The sequence below is a fragment of the Rhipicephalus sanguineus genome, chromosome 4 (assembly GCF_013339695.2).
Source record: "Rhipicephalus sanguineus isolate Rsan-2018 chromosome 4, BIME_Rsan_1.4, whole genome shotgun sequence".
NCBI classification, from domain to species: Eukaryota; Metazoa; Arthropoda; class Arachnida; order Ixodida; family Ixodidae; genus Rhipicephalus; species Rhipicephalus sanguineus.
The window spans coordinates 154,981,494-155,001,761 of NC_051179.1; the positions used below are offsets into that span (position 1 = coordinate 154,981,494).

Genomic DNA, 20,268 nt, shown 5'->3' on the forward strand with positions numbered 1-20,268 from the left:
TCACCCTCAAAGGCTCCGCTTTTCGTCATCTCAACGTTCGGTGAGGGTGGTTGAAGTTTCATTCCTGCGCTGCCTTTCTCTATAGGTACTCTTGGTATTGATGGTGGAATATTCAGTACAGGTGTACTTATCTCGTTCGCGTGCACTGCAGACGGCTTTATTTTTAATTCTGGTGCAGACTTCCCCGCAGGAGTCAATGAAACTGTCGTTGGAAGAGACGGAGCCGTTTGTGGTTTTATCATTGTCCTTGTCTCACCCTCAAAAGCTACACTTTTCTTCATCTCAACGTTCGGTGAGGGTGGTTGAAGTTTCATTCCAGCGCTGCCTTTCTCTATAGGTACTCTTGGTATTGATGGTGGAACATTAAGTACCGGTGTACTTATCTCGTTCGCGTGCACTGCAGGCGGTTTCATTCTTACTTCTGCTGCAGACTTCCCAGCAGGAGTCAATGAAACGGTCGTCGGAAGAGACGGAGCCGTTTCTGGCTTTGTTATTGTTTTTATCTCACCCTCAAAGACTCCACTTTTTGTCAGTTCAACTTTTGGCGAAGGTGGCTGAATTTTCATTCCTGCATTGCCTTCCTCTGTGGGTACTCTTAAGGTTGGTGGTGGGACATTCAATACTGGTGTACTTATCTTGTTCGCGCGCCCTACAACATATTTCATTCTTAATTCTGCTGCAGATTCCCCAGTGGCAGGGAATGATTCGGTCGTCGAAAGAGACGAAGCCGTTTCTGGCTTTGTCATTGTCTTTATCTCACCATGAAAGACTCCACTCTTCGTCAGCTTAACCTTTGGTGAAGGTGGCTGACTTTTCATTCCTGCATTGCCTTCCTCTGTGCGTACTCTTGGGATTGATGGTGGCACGTTCAGTGCCGGTGCACTTATCTCGTTCGCGTGCACTGCAGAAGATTTCATTCTTATTTCTGCTGCAGATTCGCCAGGGGGAGTCAATAAAATGGTTGTCGGAAGAGACGGAGCCGTTTCTGGTTTTGTCATCGTCTTTATGGTACCCTCAAAGGCTGCACTTTTGGTCAGCTGAACCTTTTCTGAAGATGGCTGAATTTTCATTGCTGCATTGCCTCCTTGCGTGGGTATTCTAGTTGCTGATGGTGGGACATTCAATGGCGGGCTCTCTATCTCGTTCGCGTGCATTTCAGAGCGCGTCTTTGCTAATTCTGCTGCAGGTATCACAGCGGGAGTCCGTGCTTCGATCGTTGATATAGACGGGGCCGTTGCTGGTTTTGTGATTATCTTAAGCCCTCCTTCAAAAGATACAGTCTTTGCCTGCTCAACTCTAGATGAAGATGGCGGAATGTTCACTGCTACATTGCCTCCTTGCATGAGTACTCTCGGTGTTGATAGCTGGACATTCAATCCAGGTCCAATAATCCCTTGTGCGTGCACTGCAGAAGATGCCTTTGGTAAGTGTGTTGCAGATTTCACGGAAGGAATCAGTGTCTCGATCGTTGTAAGGGGTGTAGCAATTGCATGTTCTGTGGCCCTCTTTAGATCGCCATCAGAAAGTACACTCTTTGTCTTCTCAACTTTTGGTAAAGGTGGGTGAATTTTCCTTCCTGCAGTGTCTTTCTGTGTGGGTACTTTTGGGATTGATGGTGGGACAATCAGTACTGGTGTACTTATCTCATTCGCGTGCACTGCAGACGGCTTTATTCCTAATTCTGCAGCAACTTTCACAGCGGGAATCAATGATTCGCTTGTCGGAAGAGACGCAGCCGTTTCTGGTTTTTTGATTCTCTTAAGCTCACCCTCAATAAAAACACTCTTCGTCTGATCCACCTTTGGTAAAGGCGAATGAATTCTCATTGCTACATTACCTTTTTGTGTAAGCACTGGTGATTTTGATGGAGGGACATTCAATACAGGTGCAGTTAAATTCGCATGCATCGTAGAAGATGTCTTTGTTAATTCTGCTGCCGATTTCACAGGTGCAGTAAATAATTCGTTTATCGGATTAGACGGAGCCATTGGAGGTTCTTTGACTGTGTTTATCTCGCCCTCAATGGGTACAGTATTCGTCTGTTCAGCCTTTGGTGAAGGCGACTGAATTTTTATTGATACATGGCCTCCTTGCGTGGGTAGTGTAGGTGTTGATGGTGGGACATTCAATAGCAGTGTAATAATATTGCCCGCATGCCCTGCAGCATGTGCCTTCGGTAAGTCTGCTGCAGATTTAACTGCGGGATTGAATGCTCCGATCGTTGGAGCAGACGTAGCCGTTGCAGGTTCTGTGACCCTCTGTGGCTCGCCCTGAGAAGGTTCACTCTTCGTCTGCTCAAGCTTTGTTGACGGCGTCTGAATTTTACCCTCTACGTTGTCTTCTTGAGCAGATGCTCTCGGTGTTGATGGTGCAGAAGGTGTCTTTGGTAATTCTGCTGGAGGCTTCGCACTGGGAGTCGATGTTTCGATTGTGGGAAGAGACGGAGTTGTTGCTGGTTTTGGTATTCTCTTAAGCTCACCTTCAACTGAAACAATCTTCGTCGGCTCAACCGTTGGTGAAGGCAGCTGAATGTTCATTGCTATATTGCGCCCTTGCGTGGGTACTGTTGGTGTTGATGGTGGGGCATTCAATACCGTTGCAGCTGTTTCGTTCGCGTGTGCTGCAGCAGGTGCCTTTGTTAATTCTGCTGGAGATGTCAGAGCGGGATTCATTGATTCGATCGTTCGAAAAGACGGAGCCGCGGCGAGTTTTGTGGCTCTCTGAAGCGTACGCTCAAAAGATACACTTTTCATCTTCAGAACATTTGGTGAAGGCGGCTGGATTTGCCTCGGTATATTGCCTCCTTGCATTGGGTATTGTCAGTGCTGATGGTGGGAGGTTCAATCTCTGTGTAATTACCGCGTTCGGGAGCACAGCAAGTGGTTTCTCAGGTAATCCTGCTGCAGATTTTGTACCGGGAATCGATTCTTCAACCTCGACCAAAGAAGGAGCCATTGCAGGTTCTGTGATTCTCTTACGCTTACCCTCAAATAGTAAGCTTCCCGTCTGCTCAAACGTTGGCGAAGGCGGCCTCAATTTCACTGCTCTATTGCCTGCTTGAGGAAGCGGCAGCGTTGTCGGTAGGACATTCAATGGCGGTGCAACTATTCCTTTTATGAGCGAGGCTGATCGCTGATTTGGTAACTCTGCGATAGATTTCCTAGCGGGACTCTCTTTTGGGATCTCAAGAAGAGCCGGAGTCCTTCGAATGTTCTGCTGTACTCTGAAGCTTTCCTTTAAAGGAATCACTTTTCGTCTGTGCAACAATAGGTGCAGGTGAAGGTGGCTGCAGACTCGCTCCTTCTTTGCTTTCTCTCATGAGCGCTCTTCGTGTTGTCGATGGGACTCTCATTACCGGTGATGGACTCTCATTATCTGATGGATGGTAGAATTTCAGTTTACCGAGCGAACTCTCAACAAGTGATGGATGTTCGATTTTTACTTCAAAAGTATGCTTCGGCAATAACACTGATGCATTTGCTGACAAGGACATATTAATATTTTCATTGGCAGCACTGTAATTAGACAAGAAAGCTTCTTCAGGTTGAAGCAGTGGCGTCGAAGGTCTTGAAACAGCCATGTGAGAAGACTTCTTTTGATTTCGTGATAAGTGTTGTGAGAGCGCGTCGCTATTTTCTCCTAATGAAGTAACTCCTGGGAAAGGTACCGATTGAATTGGAGACGGTGCTTCATGTGGCAACGCTGTTATAGGCTCTCCGGCTACGTGTGCAGAAAAGCCTTTCTTTGTCGTTGTCTCGAACTCATTATACGTATTTTGTATGGGCCAAGAACTTTTTGAGTTAACGGCCTTGATTCCTTGATTGGCATCATTTTCTGTTGGCGAATGTAGTGTAGTGGATAGATTCGATTTATTTTCCGATACATATGACTCCATAATTTTCGCAGGAATGCCTTGGTCTACTGAACGCAAGGACAGGTCAGTGCCTAATTTTTCAGGGTGAAGAAATTCATGCGCTTCATCCTGTGGCTTTGTAAAAATGCCTTTCATGCTTGCGTGAGGCGGTGGGTTTGGTGAATTGAAGGCCGATCGCAGCCGCGCGTAAGTACTCAATCCTTCTTTAGAGAAGTAAGGTCTCGATGGTGGATTATATTTACTCGGGGAAATTGCTGCGCTAGAAAAGTCATAATTAACTTTTGGAGCGTGTGAGGATGACCCTGGCCTATATTGAGCTTCATATTTTGAGCTAGACGACAATTTACTATTGAAGCTTAAGTATCGTGTTGGAACTTCCGCTCCACTCTGCGATTTTGTGGAAAAATTTCCGTTTACTTGACCTGGTGTGTTTGGCCAACTATTGGTCGACGAGAGGGGCGTTACAGTTCTGAGACCTTTACCCGCGAGATAAGCATTTGTTTTCACAACACTCCCCGTTTGCAAACTTTGACCAGCGTGGAATTTTTGATTGATTTCCGTCCATCTGACTCAAACATTTTTTTAGGTAGAGCTGTGGGTTCTGGACTATAGGATATGCTTGCCTTATAATTTTCGTTACTTCTTGCAGCTGCTTCACTCTGCGCCCCTGTAAACATGCTTGTAGGATGGGCACTTGGCATGTTAGTCCGAGTGATGGCCGATGGCAGTGACGTGGAAGACCTTAGCCGGCTCTCTGAAGGGTAAGCTCCTGTACGGAGAGAAACCTCACCGTCTCTGACAAAAACGAGAGGCTTTGGTGAAGATTCAAGAGGTGGGGGCTTGTACAGCGAACCAGTGTTCCCGCTTTTCACTGCGCTGGCTTTTTCAGCGTTATTCGCCAATAAGCCCGTGAAAATGTTTATATTATTGTACGAATTTGCGTTCGTGATGTGTGAGTTGGATTGTAAGTTTAAAAGAGGGGTCACAGGCTGGTCTTTGTTACCGATTACCTCAGACGATGTTTCATGTTCACTGCTTGTTTCTACATCTTGTGCGCTCATTTCAGCACCTAGGTTTTCGCTACTATAGTCTATCGGTGATTCGGTGGTTGCAACCCGAGAATTATCATTTGTGCTGCCATTAAACCGCGGTGTTTCATTGGTGATTTCCTTCCTAATGAGTGACGGCATACCGAATTTCGCTTCGGGCCATTGGTTTACATGCTGGCCGGCTGCGTTACCAGAATATCTTGCGTCTATGGTGACTCCGACCTTGTTTTCCTTTGTTCCTGTTTCTTTACGGAGTGAAGCCCCTGATAATTCAATAGCCTTTGATTCGCCCTTTGTCGCAGAAGGTTGTCCATTGCTTTGTTCAATGGGTTCTCCAGAGGCTCTTCCGAGCGCGTCGAGTTTCACGTCCGCAATACCACTCTTGTCATGGTGCACCGCAGTCTTCAGTTGGCTCGTGACGTTTAGCATGCTGTCTTTGAGAAATTCACCCAAAGTGGCGGTTGCTTGTCCCACTTTCTCCTGCAAAGACTCGCCCTGACGATGTTGCTTCTCTTTCAGGAGAGTGAAGCGCTCGCGAAGAGCCCCGAATTCTGATTCTCCTTTCTTCTTCAGCTTTTGGAAAAACGATCCTGCACAGAAAATAAAGTATATGAAGTAGGATAGGTACTGGAGCTGTTCTTTCTCACTTTTATCTGTTGTACATAGCAGCACGATTAGCAAACCTATCTGAAGTTCTATTTAGATGAAGTGCTTCTATTACAGAACGGTTAAACAAACTAAAATATATGTGCGCTTTGTCTTTAATGAACACATCATCATGAAGAGTTAAATGCTTAGATTGAGCAACATGCACTTCCGGCAACACAGCTGATGTTTTGTCTTTAGCACTGGTCCTGGAAAAGATGTGTGCGATGGTTCCCCCAATAGCATGACTTTTTCGGTTGTTGTGAGGCCCGTTTGTGAAGAGTGAGCTCAAAGAGAAAATAAATGCCTTGTTTATACCCCAAAATTTTAATGCAGTGCGGTGCTCCAAAGAAGTAAAAAAGGCGCAACTTGTATACATCAGAATCCGCAATATATAAAGTAGTGTACATGCTGTACGTTATCTCTTATTCCACACACAGTTTTTTACAATGTCTTTCCGTCATTCCACACAGAGTTTTTTACAATGTCTAGAGTAACACTGCCAAGCTGCAGTAATATGTTTGTCCTGTAGAACGTATATGTGCAATGAATAGTGGAAACATCGGGCCATATTCATAGGGAATGTTCAGTGCATTTTGTTAGAATATTTTTGTAGAATTTTGGCTTCAATAACCGTGACTGGAGTTTGTATATAAAATCTAGTTGTCTTATTACAGTAAAATAAGTTTGAGCGTAGGCGTAGGTAAAGCCGGGGAGCTTCATTTTAGCTCAGCTGTTATCGGACAGTGTTTGTTGAAACCGGTGCACGAAAGTAAAAGGAAACTTAAAAAATAAATCGTGGAAAGCGGCGAGCCATCGTTAGTGAAGCACTCATCTTCTTCAAGGGCGCAACGTTAAGGAACACAAGTGCGCTTGTCGAAACGTTGGCTCTAGCAACACCGCGTGTTCCGCGAATTTTTATCGCATTGGAGAGTAGAAGTTTTTATGAAGGTGCCATGTATGCTTCCCGATACGTGAATGTGAGAATTACCATCGCATTTGCGTATCTGACGGTGGCGAGCTTAGCGGGGCCGTCGTCGCTAAGTTCGGTGGTGGCCGCAGTGAGGCCCCTGCAACACTGCTTGAACATTGTTAGAAAACGGTGCCGATCGGTAGTCGAGACATGTTTGAGCATTTGAGCCCGATACAGTAAAACCTCGGTGATACGATCTCGGCTCGTACGAATTTCGGGGTGATACGAATTTTTCTGTGATCCTGGCCAAGGCCCGTTACCCTGCACTGTATCGGAGTACGGTTGTTGCGAACCGATTTGCACCCCGCGACGCTTGATACGAACGTACGCTGACGCACAGGTACGAACATGTGCTGCCCGCGCTGTCGCGGAAGACGCGGCGGTCACGCGCGGGCGCGGGCATGCGAGCTGTGCGACCATCAACTGTGCGTCGTTTCCTCCAAGATAATGCGCGCGAATCTTGGAGGCCTTTATCCGCCTTCGCGGTTAGATTAGAGATGACATTGAGGTGACGCTTTTTTTTTCTTTTTTTGAGGCGTTGACGCGTGCTCCTGTGCTCGATGCAGCAGCGTCTTTGTACTGTGTTAACACGTGCCTGCCACGTCGATGCAAGCCACGCCCCCGCAGTCAGGCGTTCTATGAAGCAATACTGCAACTTGGGCTGTGAGTCCGTCATTGGGCTGTGGGTCCGTAGTTACCGCGGCTGCCACGTGCCGGCGCCGCACTCTGTAGTGTGCTAGAATAATACAGTAGCGATACTAGCGCACTCGTGATTACACCAAAAGTGAGCCAGAGCGTCCAAAGGAAAAAAAAAACATGGCTGTTCCCTCTGTCATAGGAATCGGTATGACACGAAAGTGACACGTGTCTTCACGGACGTAGTTGAGCGTTTGTTGTGCATTCTATCGTGCCAAGCGCGAAAGAATGAATGCTACAGCAACATATTATAAAACCACGCGAAGAACGGCAAGCAGTCTCGAAACTCGCAACGCGCTGCTCAAGCGGAAAGGACGCACGGAACGAACGTACGCAGTATGGGCGCGAACTAACTGTCACAGTTGTAACTTATTTCTGCGTAAGCATGGATCTCCTTTCGCAAACGCGGCCGCTGCACTGAGCAAGGTGACCTTTGTGCTCGCAACGCAAACTTGCGGTGAGAGCACAAGACGTACAAACCGCCGCCGTCACAAGATAAGCTCGCGCACGAGCGACCACGCCCTGTAGAGGGCGTGCCTTCATCCGCGTGCGGCGTCGACCTTTAAAACGCGCTCTTCGAGCCTTTCGCTCCACCTCACTAGTGATGACGAAAATACGCTGATGTACCACCGATCTCCGAGTACCGCCACCGGCAAACGGTGTATATAAATAGCTCGCCGTTAGCTTGGCAGAGAACGTGCCGTCTGTGGCCGAATTGTTTCGCGCCGCGTGCTGTGGAGCGGGGTCTCGTTGTCACGTATCTCGGGAGCGCTTGCAATGTGTGATGGAGTTGGGAGAGTGAGCGAGGCGGGAGACCGTGGCTTCACTGCAAACAAACTTTATATCTCACACCACTGCAAACCAAAAGTTAACACACTAAAAATTTACAGTCAGAAGTAACATATGAAAAGGTGACGCTATAGCGCGCAATCACTAACAACAAATCGCAAAGCCTACAAGCTATGCCTAACTCCTCCGGACTCCAAAGTCTAGCCACTATGGCGCCTCAGTCTCGCTATGCGAATCGAACGTTCTTACGGTTCGTGTTGCCCGTCGTCCCGATTCGATGCGAAGATCGACGTCCTGCCCCGTCGTCGCAGCTGCTGTCGACGTCTTGGGGTCGTCGTCGTCGATCCGTCGCCTTGCTAGTCGTCCGAGTCGTCGCCGATACTCCGGCCCTTCGTCGAGAACGTCCGTCTCGTCCAGTTAGGCCTATCTCCTGGCCTCCCCTTGGTGCCACCGGGTCGAACTGTCGACGTGGCTCTGCGGTGATTGCCCGTGGGTCGTCGTCGTCTTGCCGCGCTGTGGGAGTGCCGTAGGTGCCCTGCGAACTGCTGTGACGGGGCTGCTGCAAGCCCGGGGAGCCTCACTTGGATAGCACCAAGGTCGACGGCCACCCTCCCGAGCTTCTCGTGCTGCTGCCCCCAGAACGGAGCCCTACTGCTCTCGTCGCGGGTGCGACGCTGGCTTGCAACACCTTGCTTCTTGACGACTCCAACGAACAATGACTGCTCGATCCTCTGGGGTTCTGCACCTCAGTTCGGGTCGCGTGGCACGCGCCTTCCTCCGGCCAATGGCTTGCGTCCACGTGGCGGGGGTGCACACCATCGGGTATTTTTCCATTCCCCGCACACCATCGACGCCTTGTGCTGTCCGGCGCGCGCCCCGTACCCCTTTACTCATGACACTCGTAAGTTCGCTCCCGATGACGGAACGCTTTCTTCTAATTTTTTTCTTTGCCATTAGCCTTTATATTTTAGGTCATTTCCGTGACGGAAATACGTCAGTGGAGCCGTGGTGGACTCCGGCATAAAATACTTTCGCGTTAAAAGAAGAGAAATTGCTATAAGTCACGACTCGTAAAGGCGGGATTTTAGGCAAATCCCTGTGTTGTTCCTTGCGCCCGTATAGCCCCACGTTGATATATTAGCATGGATTAGAGGTTCATAAAGGCTGTTGTAGGGCTCTCATAGTGTTTTTGTAGGGCTCTCATAGTGTCATAGGGCTCTCAAAGCAAAACTGAAACCTCGAGATGCTTTTGCTGTTTGACTGTTCTGTATACGTGCACCCTTCTGACCGACTTTTGCGGCGAACGTTGCCATTAAGATATTTGAATTTGGTTTAGAGTAAGCGGCACTGCCGCTCTGAGGTTGTCGCACCTCGCGACATCGCCTCTGGTATGACGTTGATATGGGCCCTGTATGACTTTCTACGAGTAAAACGAGTAATGACGACGTCACAGAAGATTTGTAGGGACCCGATGAGGGCTATTGTTCCTCGCCCTTTCTAGCTCTGTTGTCGCGTTGCTCTCAAGGTGGTTGTGGCTGCTTACGCAAGGAATCCTTTTCTTTTTTCCTGAGTGGACACGCTCTTGACATGCTAAACTTATACCGAAGCTCCCACATAGTGTCATTCATCACTGCGCGCGGGGACCACATTTAAAAACTGCGCATTCAACGTCCCGAAAGCTTCAACGGGCGTGATGTGATCTTAGGCGCTCCCCCGCGAGGGGGCGCTAGTTTGTTATGATTCTAGGTGGCCGCTTTGAAGTGACGCTAAGATTAGTTAAAATTAACGACGGTAGCATGAATTATCCGATGCGTTAGAGCATTTACGACTCAATTTACGATTTACCAGTCAGAAAACTACAAATTTCAGTAAAAAATTAACAAATAAAAATTTCACTGTGAGCACTCTTTTAGGAAGTGCGAATGCGAAACCGCAGAGAGCAAAGCAAGAGCGAAAAATGTGGTGTGCACGCGGCTTTTGTTTTGCTTGTAATTTGATTTTTAGGGTGTTCACCGACAGGGGATATGCGAATCGACCCGGGCAATACGAGACATACCTCCATTCTGATCTTTTAGCGGTCCGGCTATCTGTTCCTGCCCTGGACTTCCAAGCCATGCCGAGAAGAAAGAGAACCAGAAGCGCGTTGATTCGACAGTGGACACTTGACTCACCATGCTACAGAATTAAAGGAGACACCGCGTTCTGCAAACCGTGCGGGAATAGAGATAACTGAACGAATATGTTGAACGGTTGGCGCATTTTCCACCAGAAACAATAACATTTCTTGCTTTCCTGTTGTAGATGCAGGTCGCGCACGTCTTTGTCTTGACGTTATTTGCATTTACGTAAAAATTTATTCTCCCTACATTTACGACACTGGAGGAATAAAGCGTCATCAACCCCCCCCCCCCCAATCCCCCTCTGCCCTCCCGTGTAGCTTCCAGCGTGCTTATCGTGACGAAAGGAGAGAAAGAGCGCTACAAGCCTACGACGAATATCCGTAGTTGTGCTTGTTTTATTGCGATAGAAATTACATGGACACTCTCGGCTGGTTTTTGCCGTCGCCGTCGCCGCCGTCATGCATAGTATATTGCCACGCCCACTTCTTCTTTTATTTTGATCTGTTCGAGTTTGACCAGCAAGGGCGGTTATCAACGCTCGACGCTGGCCGCAGCGTTCGAGAAGCTTCACGATTTTGGTAGATCGTTTTGTTGAGATTGCGCGCCGCACGCGAATGTTCCAGCTTTGGCGAGAGATAACGCCGCCACCAGCGATATTGCTGGAAAGTTCCATAGCGCCTATATAAAAGCCGGCGCGCTTGACCGCTTGTCAGTTGATCGACGGACGACGCCCTCTTCGCCGCTATCATTGTACAGCGTGTATTGCTGTAGTTCTAGGTCTCAGTTTCTCGGCCACAAGTTCGGCCAAATAAACAGTTTCATCTCGGACGTGCTGACTGTTGTCTTCGTCGACGTCACGACCACGTGACATCTGGTGGAGGTGCTGCTTCTTCCATGATCCGGACGCCCCCGCGAAGCGCTGACCCAAGCCCAAGCCGCGAGGAGCACGACGGCAAAGAAAACCCGGATCGTCGAGCAAGCCGCAGGCAACAAGGTCTACCGCCAGAGCACGGGCCTCTACCTGAAAAGACCCGGCAAACAAAGATCCTGACCTCGACCACAGCGACGATGACCAACGCTGTGCCGCCCGCACCGATCCTTCTCCGGACGCCCAAGGAGCCGCCAACCTTCCGAGGATCGTCGTTCGAAGACCCGGAAAGCTGGCTCGAAGCCTACGACCGAGTCGCCGTTTATAATGCCTGGACCAGCGAAGACAAGCTACGGCATGTCTATTTCGCTTTGGAAGACGCCGCTCGGACCTGGTTCGAGAACGAAGAGCGAAGCCTGACAACGTGGGATATTTTTCGCGACAGGTTCCTCACCACATACACGAGCGTCGTACGCAAAGAGAGGGCTGAGGCTCTGCTCGAGACCCGTGTGCAGATGCCGAACGAAAACGTGGCGCTCTTCACGGAAGAGATGACCAGGCTGTACCGCCACGCAGACCCTACCATGCCCGAAGAGAAAAAAGTTCGCCTTCTCATGCGAGGAGTCAGGCAGGAGCTTTTCGCTGGGCTGATGTGGAACCCACCCAAGACCGTCCAAGAATTCCTCTCGGAGGCGACAACCATCGAGAAGACGCTCGATATGCGCACTAGGCAGTACAATCACCGCGCATTCCAAGACAGCGCAGCAGTTCATGCCCTCGGCTCCGACGACTTGCGCGAAACGATCCGAGCCATCGTGCGAGAGGAGCTGCGAAAGCTCGCACCTTTTGCACAGCCCGAAGTGACGTCAATTGCGGACGTTGTACGCGAGGAAATCCAACAGTCACTGGGTGTTCCTCAGCCGGCACTACCGCAGCTGCAAGCAATGAGCTACGCTGCTGCAGCCCGACGCAACGCCCCCCCTCCTCGCCCACGTCAAGACGCCGCGCCGCCCCAGCAGTTCCGACGCCAGGCACCACCGCCGCCACCACCGACGTCATACCGCCCGCCAGCCGGTCAGCGATACACGCCGAGGAAGACCGACGTTTGGCGCGCCCCCGACCATCGTCCACTCTGCTACCACTACGGAGAAGCCGGCCACACCTACCGCCGCTGCCATTATCGACAGATGGGACTGCGTGGGTTCGCCGTCGACGCGCCGCGTCCACAGCAGGGTGAACGACCACGTGACATCGCCGACTATCTGGCAGGAACGCAGTGGACCCCTCGAGGACCTTCCCGATCGCCGTCGCCAGGCCGCTACGCCTCTCCCCAACGCCAACCATACACTGGCCCAACCCGGGGCCGGTCACCTAGCCCGCATCCGGAAAACTAAGGGCAGAAACCGATGGAGGTGCGGTTGCTGTACGACGAAATACCGAAGACCCTCCGCCGCCGACGCCGCCGCCACGACGAAGGCTTCAGGACACGACGCGAACCCCTGACGACGAAACCTCGCGGACCGAAGAAGACCTGACGACGCAACGTGGAAGCAGCGGAACAAACCGACGTAGCCGTGACCCGACGCCACGACTTAACTGCAACGCAAGACGACGAACTAGCGACCTCGACGTTCTTATCGACGGCCACAGTATCACAGCCCTCGTCGACCACCGGAGCCGACTATTCTGTCATCAGTGGACCGTTCGCCACGAAGCTGAAGAAAGTTAGGACAGCCTGGGAAGGCCCCGAAATCCGGACAACTGGAGGTCACCTCGAAACGCCGGAGGGAATCTGCACAGCGAGACTCGCCATTAACGGCCAGATTTATCCCGCGAACTTCGTGGTCCTGCCGCGTTGCTCGAGAGATATCATCCTTGGTATGGACTTCTTAGGCCTTCATGGTGCAATCATCGACCTCAGGTCTAGGTCAATAACACTGTCCACGGAAAAGGCACTATCGCCGCACACTCCGCCAAGAAAGCACGCCTTGAATGTGCTGGAAGACCAGGTCACCATTCCCCCTCGCTCCAGCGTCATCATTTCCATCGGCACTCAGAAATCAGCAGACCTGGGAGGCGTTGTTGAAGGCGACCAGCACCACTTGATTAACCGCAAGATTTGCGTCGCAAGAGGAGTAGCAGAGCTGCGGGCAGGGAAAGCAACCGTTATGCTCACGAATTTCAGCAATGAGTACAAGCACGTGAGCAAAGGCACGACGGTCGCCTACATCGAAGAAATCCTAGAAGACAGCAATGCTTTCGGCTTCTCACCGATTCTCCCGAGCCTACTCCGACGAATAAAGCGCCGCAACCAGCTTTCGACATCAATCCCAGCCTTCAGAAGCACAAACAAGAACAGCTCAAAACCCTGCTCTTGCAATACAAGGACTGCTTTTCGTCGTCGTCAAGAATTAGGCAGACTCCCGTGGCAAAACATCGCATCATAACAGAGGAAAGCGCCAGACCACTCCGTCAGAGCCCGTACAGAGTTTCGACGCGAGAACGCGAGGCCGTGAAGAAACAGGTCGACGAAATGCTACGCGACGGCATCATCCAGCCGTCGAAGAGTCCGTGGGCATCCCTGGTGGTGCTAGTGAAGAAGAAGGATGGGTCTCTACATTTTTGCATCGATTATCGTCGCCTGAACAAAGTCACGAAGAAGGACGTGTATCCCCTTCTCCGGATAGACGACACCCTGGATCGATTACACAACGCAAAGTACTTTTCGTCGATGGACCTTGTTATGTTTGCCGCTCATAAGTCGATCCTGCAGACAGGACGGCGCGGCACGGTACGTCGTACAAAGCTTCTTTCTCGGCTCTCCCCCTGCCTGGTCTTTTCGCTGGGCAATTATCAAGAGAAAGCAAACGGCTTCCTTTGAGCAAGCTTGTCTGCCCCGATGGCCAGCATGGGTTGCGGTCAGGCGACCGTTCTCAGAGGTCGGCGGCCTGAATGTGTGGGAAAATGAGGAGGACATCCCCCGCTCTAAGCAGTCGCTCGAGGCGACAGTATGCGTGACCCCAACACGGACCAAGATGTGCTTTTGCAACAATGCAAGGTCGAATGCGTGGGAGGCAGGGTCACGCAGACGCCTTTTCTTTCCCGGAACGGTTTGACGACTGGCTCCGCGAGTTCAACTCGATGTGTATGGGAAAATGGCGTGAATGCACCAGGGCTAAAATACAGATGTATTTCGACCGTGAGAATCCCTGAGAGCGTGGGAAGGAGAGGGAGAGCCATGATGGGAAAGAGTGCCAAAACGCCTGTCTGCGCTGTAAAGACACTGCTGTCGAGATTAAGGACAGCCCGGTAGGGAGTGGCTTAATCTGAGAATGAACGGATTGGATAAGGGAATGTCGAGGCGGACCACCAGTGGCCACCTCCCCTTTCTTTGTTACCGCAAGGTACTTAAGACTGGACGGAATTCGTTTCCCTTCAGTCTAGGCTGTAATCACTAAACTGATCGATCAGTAAGACTCCGTACGATGCAACTTTCGTCTGGGCCGTAACCACTTGGTGGTCGAACAGTGAGACTCGGTTCTTCGTATGTAGTAACAGTGTTCTAGGCTCTAACTTAAGAAAAGTTAAGTAGAAGAGTAAGATGCTGTTGATGTCTATGTTATCATCAGTGTGCTTCGGCAAGATGTACATATGACTGTAAATATTTCCCTACAATATACCTTCAAGTTTTTATTACCTCCAACCTGCCTCCTGCTTCATCGACGTCGATCATCTCCTTGACGGGACTTCAATCCACATCAAGGAGAAAACGAACAAGAAGAAAAAACATAACTGACCTCAAGACCGGTTACTGGCAAATAGAAGTCGACGAGAGAGACCGAGAAAAGACTGCTTTTATAACACCAGACGGCCTGTTCGAGTTCAAGGTCATGCTCTTTGGTCTTTGCTCGGCACCTGCGACCTTTCAACGGGTTATGGATACAGTACTGGCCGGTTTGAAGTGGCAGACGTGCCTCGTGTACTTGGACGACGTCGTTGTGTTTTCCTCGAACTTCGACGAACACCTTCGGCGCCTTGAAGTTGTACTTCAAGCAATCAAAACCTCCGGACTCACCTTGAAGCCTGAAAAGTGCCGCTTCGCGTAGGAGGAGCTCTTGTTCTTGGGTCACGTGATCAGCAAGGATGGTGTTCGCCCGAACCCGCGGAAAACAGCTGCCATCGCTGACTTCCCGACGCCCACCGACAAGAAGGCCGTGCGCCGTTTTCTCGGCTTGTGCGCCTATTACAGACGTTTCGTCAAAGAATTTTCACGGATCGCCGAGCCACTGACGCAACTCACGAAGGCCGACGTCGAATTCAGGTGGGAAACGTCGCAAGTTCAAGCATTTCAAGAATTGAAACGACGCCTGCAGACGCCTCCCATACTTGCGCATTTCGATGAATACGCCGATACGGAAATCCACACCGACGCAAGCAGCGTAGGACTCGGCGCCGTCCTTGCGCAAAAGAACGACGGATTCGAAAGGGTCATCAGTTATGCTAGCCGGTGGCTATCAAAGGCAGAAATCAACTGCTCCACAACAGAAAAGGAGTGCCTGGCCATCATCTGGGCTACATCGCAGTTTCGCCCCTACCTCTACGGCCGGCCCTTGAAGGTTGTGAGCGACCACCACGCCTTGTGTTGGCTAGCTAACTTGAAGGACCCTTCAGGTCGCCTCGCACGGTGGGGCCTACGACTTCAAGAATTTGACATAACCGTTGTTTACAAGTCCGGAAGAAAACTCTCCGACGCTGACTGCCTGTCCCGCGCCCCCGTCGACCCACCGCCGCAGGACGACATGGAGGATGACTGCTTCTTGGGAACCATAAGTGCCGAAGACTTCGCCGAACGACAGCGAGCGGACCCAGAACTCAGGGGCCTTGTGGAATACCTCCAGGGCAGGACCACCGTTGTTCCCAAGGTATTCACGCGAGGACTGACGTCGTTTTTCTTGCGCAACGGTGTTCTCCTTAAGAAGAACTTCTCGCCGCTTCGAGCCAATTCCCTTCTCGTAGTGCCCTCGACATTGCGACCAGAGGTCCTCCAGGCTCTGCATGACGACCCGACGTCTGGACACCTGGGTGTTTCTCGCACGCTCGCAAGAATACAGGAAAAGTACTACTGGCCGCGCCTTATCGCCGACGTAACTCGCTACATCAAGACCTGCCGGGACTGTCAGCGACGCAAGACACCGCCGACTAGGCCAGCCGGACTTCTGCAGCCTATCGAGCCACCTCGACGGCCGTTCCAGCAAATCGGGATGGACTTACTGGGGCCGTTCCCGACGTCCAATACCGGAAACAAATGGATCGTCGTAGCTACCGACTACCTCACCCGCTACGCCGAGACAAGGGCCCTACCCAGAGGCAGTGCCGCCGAGGTAGCGAAGTTCTTCGTTGAGAACATCCTCCTGCGTCATGGCGCCCCAGAGGTCCTCATCACCGACAGAGGTACGGCGTTTACTGCTGACCTAACTCAGGCAATACTGAGATACAGCCAGACAAGCCACCGCAGGACCACAGCGTACCACCCACAGACCAATGGCCTCACCGAGCGGCTAAACAAGACCATCGCCGACATGCTGGCCATGTATGTCGACTTCGAAGACAAGACGTGGGATGCCATCCTTCCGTATGTGACCTTCGCATACAACACGGCCATGCAAAAAACGACGCAAATGACGCCGTACAAGCTGGTCTACGGAAGGAGCCCGGCAACGACGCTCGACGCAATGCTACCAACCGCCACCGACGAAGACGATCTCGACGTTGCCGCCTATTTGCAACGCGCCGAAGAAGCTCGACAGCTCGCCCGCCTGCGCATCAAGAACCAGCAGGGGGTCGACAGCCGTCACTATAATCTTCGACGACGCCACATGGAGTACCAACCCGGTGACCGTGTGTGGGTCTGGACGCCGATAGGCCGACGTGGGCTCAGTGAAAAACTTCTTCGGCGATACTTCGGCCCATACAAGGTGCTTCGACGTCACGGCGCTCTTGACTACGAGGTCGTCCCGGACGGCATTACGAACTCCCAGCGACGCCGCGCACGACCTGAAGTCGTCCATGTCGTGCGCCTTAAGCCGTTTTTTGCGCGTTAGCGAACCTCGGGACTCTACTTTTTCCTTTTGTAATTTATTTGTGTATGCACTTGTTTATTCCTTTCCATGTTCTGTTGCAAGCATCGGGACGATGCTTTTTCAGAGGGGGGCAATGCCACGCCCACTTCTTCTTTTATTTTGATGTGTTCGAGTTTGACCAGCAAGGACGGTTATCAACGCTCGACGCTGGCCGCGAAGCAGTGTTCCAGAAGCTTCACGATTTTGGTAGATCGTTTTGTTGAGATTGCGCGCCGCACGCGAATGTTCCAGCTTTGTCGAGAGATAACGCCGCCACCAGCGATATTGCTGGAAAGTTCCATAGCGCCTGTATAAAAGCCGACGCGCTTGACCGCTTGTCAGTTGATCGACGGACGCCCTGTTCGCCGCTATCATTGTACAGCATGTATTGCTGTAGTTCTAGTTCTCAGTTTCTCGGCCACAAGTTCGGCCAAATAAACAGTTTCATCTCGGACGTGCTGACTGTTGTCTTCGTCGACGTCACGACCACGTGACAATATGCATATGTGTATTATACAAAAGCCACAAAGAAAAACATTTCACAAATACTTTCCGACGCGCAGAATTGAACGGCCGACCTCTCGCTCCGCAGGCGCGCGGCGTTAGACGGCTATGCTACGAAGAGTACCGTCTTTCAGCGTGCTAAGGGGAAGATATTTATATACACCATTTACTTCAGCGTGCTTTCTTACTCACCAGCGAGATAGCGCGAAGTGCGCGAGGGGCGCGCTTTAAAGGTTATCGCCCCGCACGTAGCGTTGCGCTCACGCGCCTCGGTGCACTTCGCCGTACGGGGCGTGGTCGCCTGCGTGCGGCTCGTGGAGGGAGCAGGGGGGTTGTATGTCTTGCGCTTCACCACGATGTCCTCGCTGAAGTTACAGAGCGTACAAAGGTTACTTCGCTCGCCGCAGCGGCCGCGTTTACGAAACGAGCAAGCTGTTCAAACAGAAATAAGCGACAACTTTGACACTTGATAGTTCGCGCTCGCTATTTGTGTGTTCTTTTCGTGTGTCCTTTGCGCTTGAGCGACGCGCTGGAAATTTCGAGATGCTTTCCGTTCTTCGCGTAACATTCCAATTTGTTGCTATCGCATTCATTGGTTCGCCGTTGCGGCGAAACTGTGACCTTTTTTTTTGACGATGCGAACAATTTTAGCGGCAGTCGATTTATGAGGCAACACTGATAGCGACGTTATTCGATGATTGCATCGAAAAGTGTTGCAGGTAATTTTTCATGGTTCTTCAATAATTGCAATACTTTCATGACACGGTAAAGATCACTGTAATTGTACGCCTTTCCAAGTGATCCACTGCATGTAATCATTAGGCTATTGACAAAAAAGGTATACTGGGAACTATGGTTCAAGCAGTTGAAGTTGATTGGGTGTAGAATACTCGAGCTGCATTAGTATTGCCGAATGCTGGCTTGTGCAGGCTAATGTACCACGTTACAGTCGTTTTATGTTGTCTGTCTCTTTCAAGACCAATGTCAAAAAAGGTACATCAGTACGGCTGTACTTCTACCTCACTACAAAAGGGCCTCGCACACTGAGACTATTACCCTTAAGGATTTTAACATATCGTTATTTCAGGTGACTTCATCGTCGGATCGTGCCACGATAATATTGACACTAATATGAACCTGAAAATTTTCATGCCTGATGTTCGGCAGATGGGTTGCATGTTCTCGAAAGTCAGCAATAATTTTGAACATGATATGTCAAAGAGCCCACGCCGCAGAAAATGCAGTGCTTTTGTAAACGTTGGTTCTGAGCGTAAAGTCTGTGTTGTCCGTGAGCGATAAATACTGATGGATGCAGAGAATAAATATCAGGGTTAGAGCCGGAATCGAACCTCCGCATTCTGCATGGCAGTCAACTGTTCTACCGCAGAATTACGCCAGTGCTTGAAACTGCTTTGGCAAGACAGTCGTCATGTCATTCGAGGAGACACGTTAACCGACGTATCATTGCGTGGTAGAAGCGGAGAATCGCAGCAAGCGTCACACCATGTCAATTTCAGAACGAGTGAGTGCTCTGAAGCTGTCCACTCATTACAAATGCTCAGCCATAATTCTTACGATAATCGTCACCATCATCAAGATCAGCCGCAACATTGAAAAAGTGTCAAGCTACGCAGGTGCTCGTAGTTCCTTACAAACTCGGAGTACGTTATGCGCTACTTTGCAAAATGGTGAATTATGCCGTGGTGGGCACATCACAACTCTAATTGCAGTAGGCGCCAATGGACGGAATAGAACGGCAGATGTCATGCGGAGAGACGTTGCTCTTCTTCATTGCAGCGTTGCGGTGTCCAATGAGACGCGAAGCATTGCAATCGAGTGAGAAGTGCGATGCAAGCGGGCCCCGAAACGCTATGTCGTTGCACTCAAATTGGAAGCATTATCGTCCCCCAATTTTTAAACAAAGATGAATATAGGCGAAATTAGCCTGACGAGTTTGTTGACCCAGATGGTGACAGCTGCGTTATATTCGAGGCTACATCACCACCCGGAATGCTAGATTGCGCTACGCTTCGGATGATCGTTAGACCTTCCGAGCGGCAGCGATAGAAAACAACGCGTGTATACGATGCATGTTCGGTGACCACGGGTCTTTACCAAGATATTTCACCTCACATGCTAAGCATGTGCATGATAGGAACATTTGCCGAGGCCCTCTTGCCTCATAATATTTCAGATCAGCCCACTGACGATTCTGTACAGCATCATTGCAGAGAGTGAGTCTACTATTATTTATAAGTTCGTGACGATAATTAATAAGTAAGGGAAGAGGAGTAGCCGGAGCCATGTTAGGCACCAACCTCTCCTTAAACACATTTAACTTAAAAAAAGCGTATGGTTGTAGAGTTTTAAAAGAGAAAACTGTTTTTTTTCCTAACCCAAACTCCGTTTGAAGCGACGAGGTCGAAGAGAATCTCGCAATCGGTGTTGCTGCAGGAAGTTGCGACTGGCAGAAGGTTCGTCGATGCGACATTTTCCATTAAGACAGATTCCTCGATTTGGCGCCTGCAAAATTAACATTGGCATTATGGCGTGAAATTTTACGCTGTCTAAGCAACAATAAATAAACCGCAAAAGTTCTTTTCATATGATTTCAAAGCTTTCATTCTTCGT

At 50.4% G+C, this 20,268-nt stretch overlaps 1 protein-coding gene across 7 annotated transcripts in view; it reads right to left on the bottom strand.

Annotated features, from left to right (window-relative positions):
- LOC119390835 (nascent polypeptide-associated complex subunit alpha, muscle-specific form-like) overlaps nt 1–20,268 on the bottom strand; it is a 45,265-nt gene that overhangs the window by 6,997 nt on the left and 18,000 nt on the right. For 3 of the 7 annotated variants that reach the window (XM_049414940.1, XM_049414938.1, XM_049414936.1), the window contains exons 4-5: nt 20,034–20,160; nt 181–5,513 (exon numbers count right to left, since the gene is read on the bottom strand). In XM_049414940.1, the coding sequence (XP_049270897.1) occupies nt 181–2,810 (2,630 nt within the window). In that variant the 5' untranslated portion in view covers nt 2,811–5,513; nt 20,034–20,160. Of the gene's footprint in view, nt 1–35; nt 5,514–19,988; nt 20,161–20,268 lie in introns of those variants that run through there. The other 4 variants (XM_049414937.1, XM_049414939.1, XM_037658542.2 and 1 more) reach the window with 4 other exon arrangements.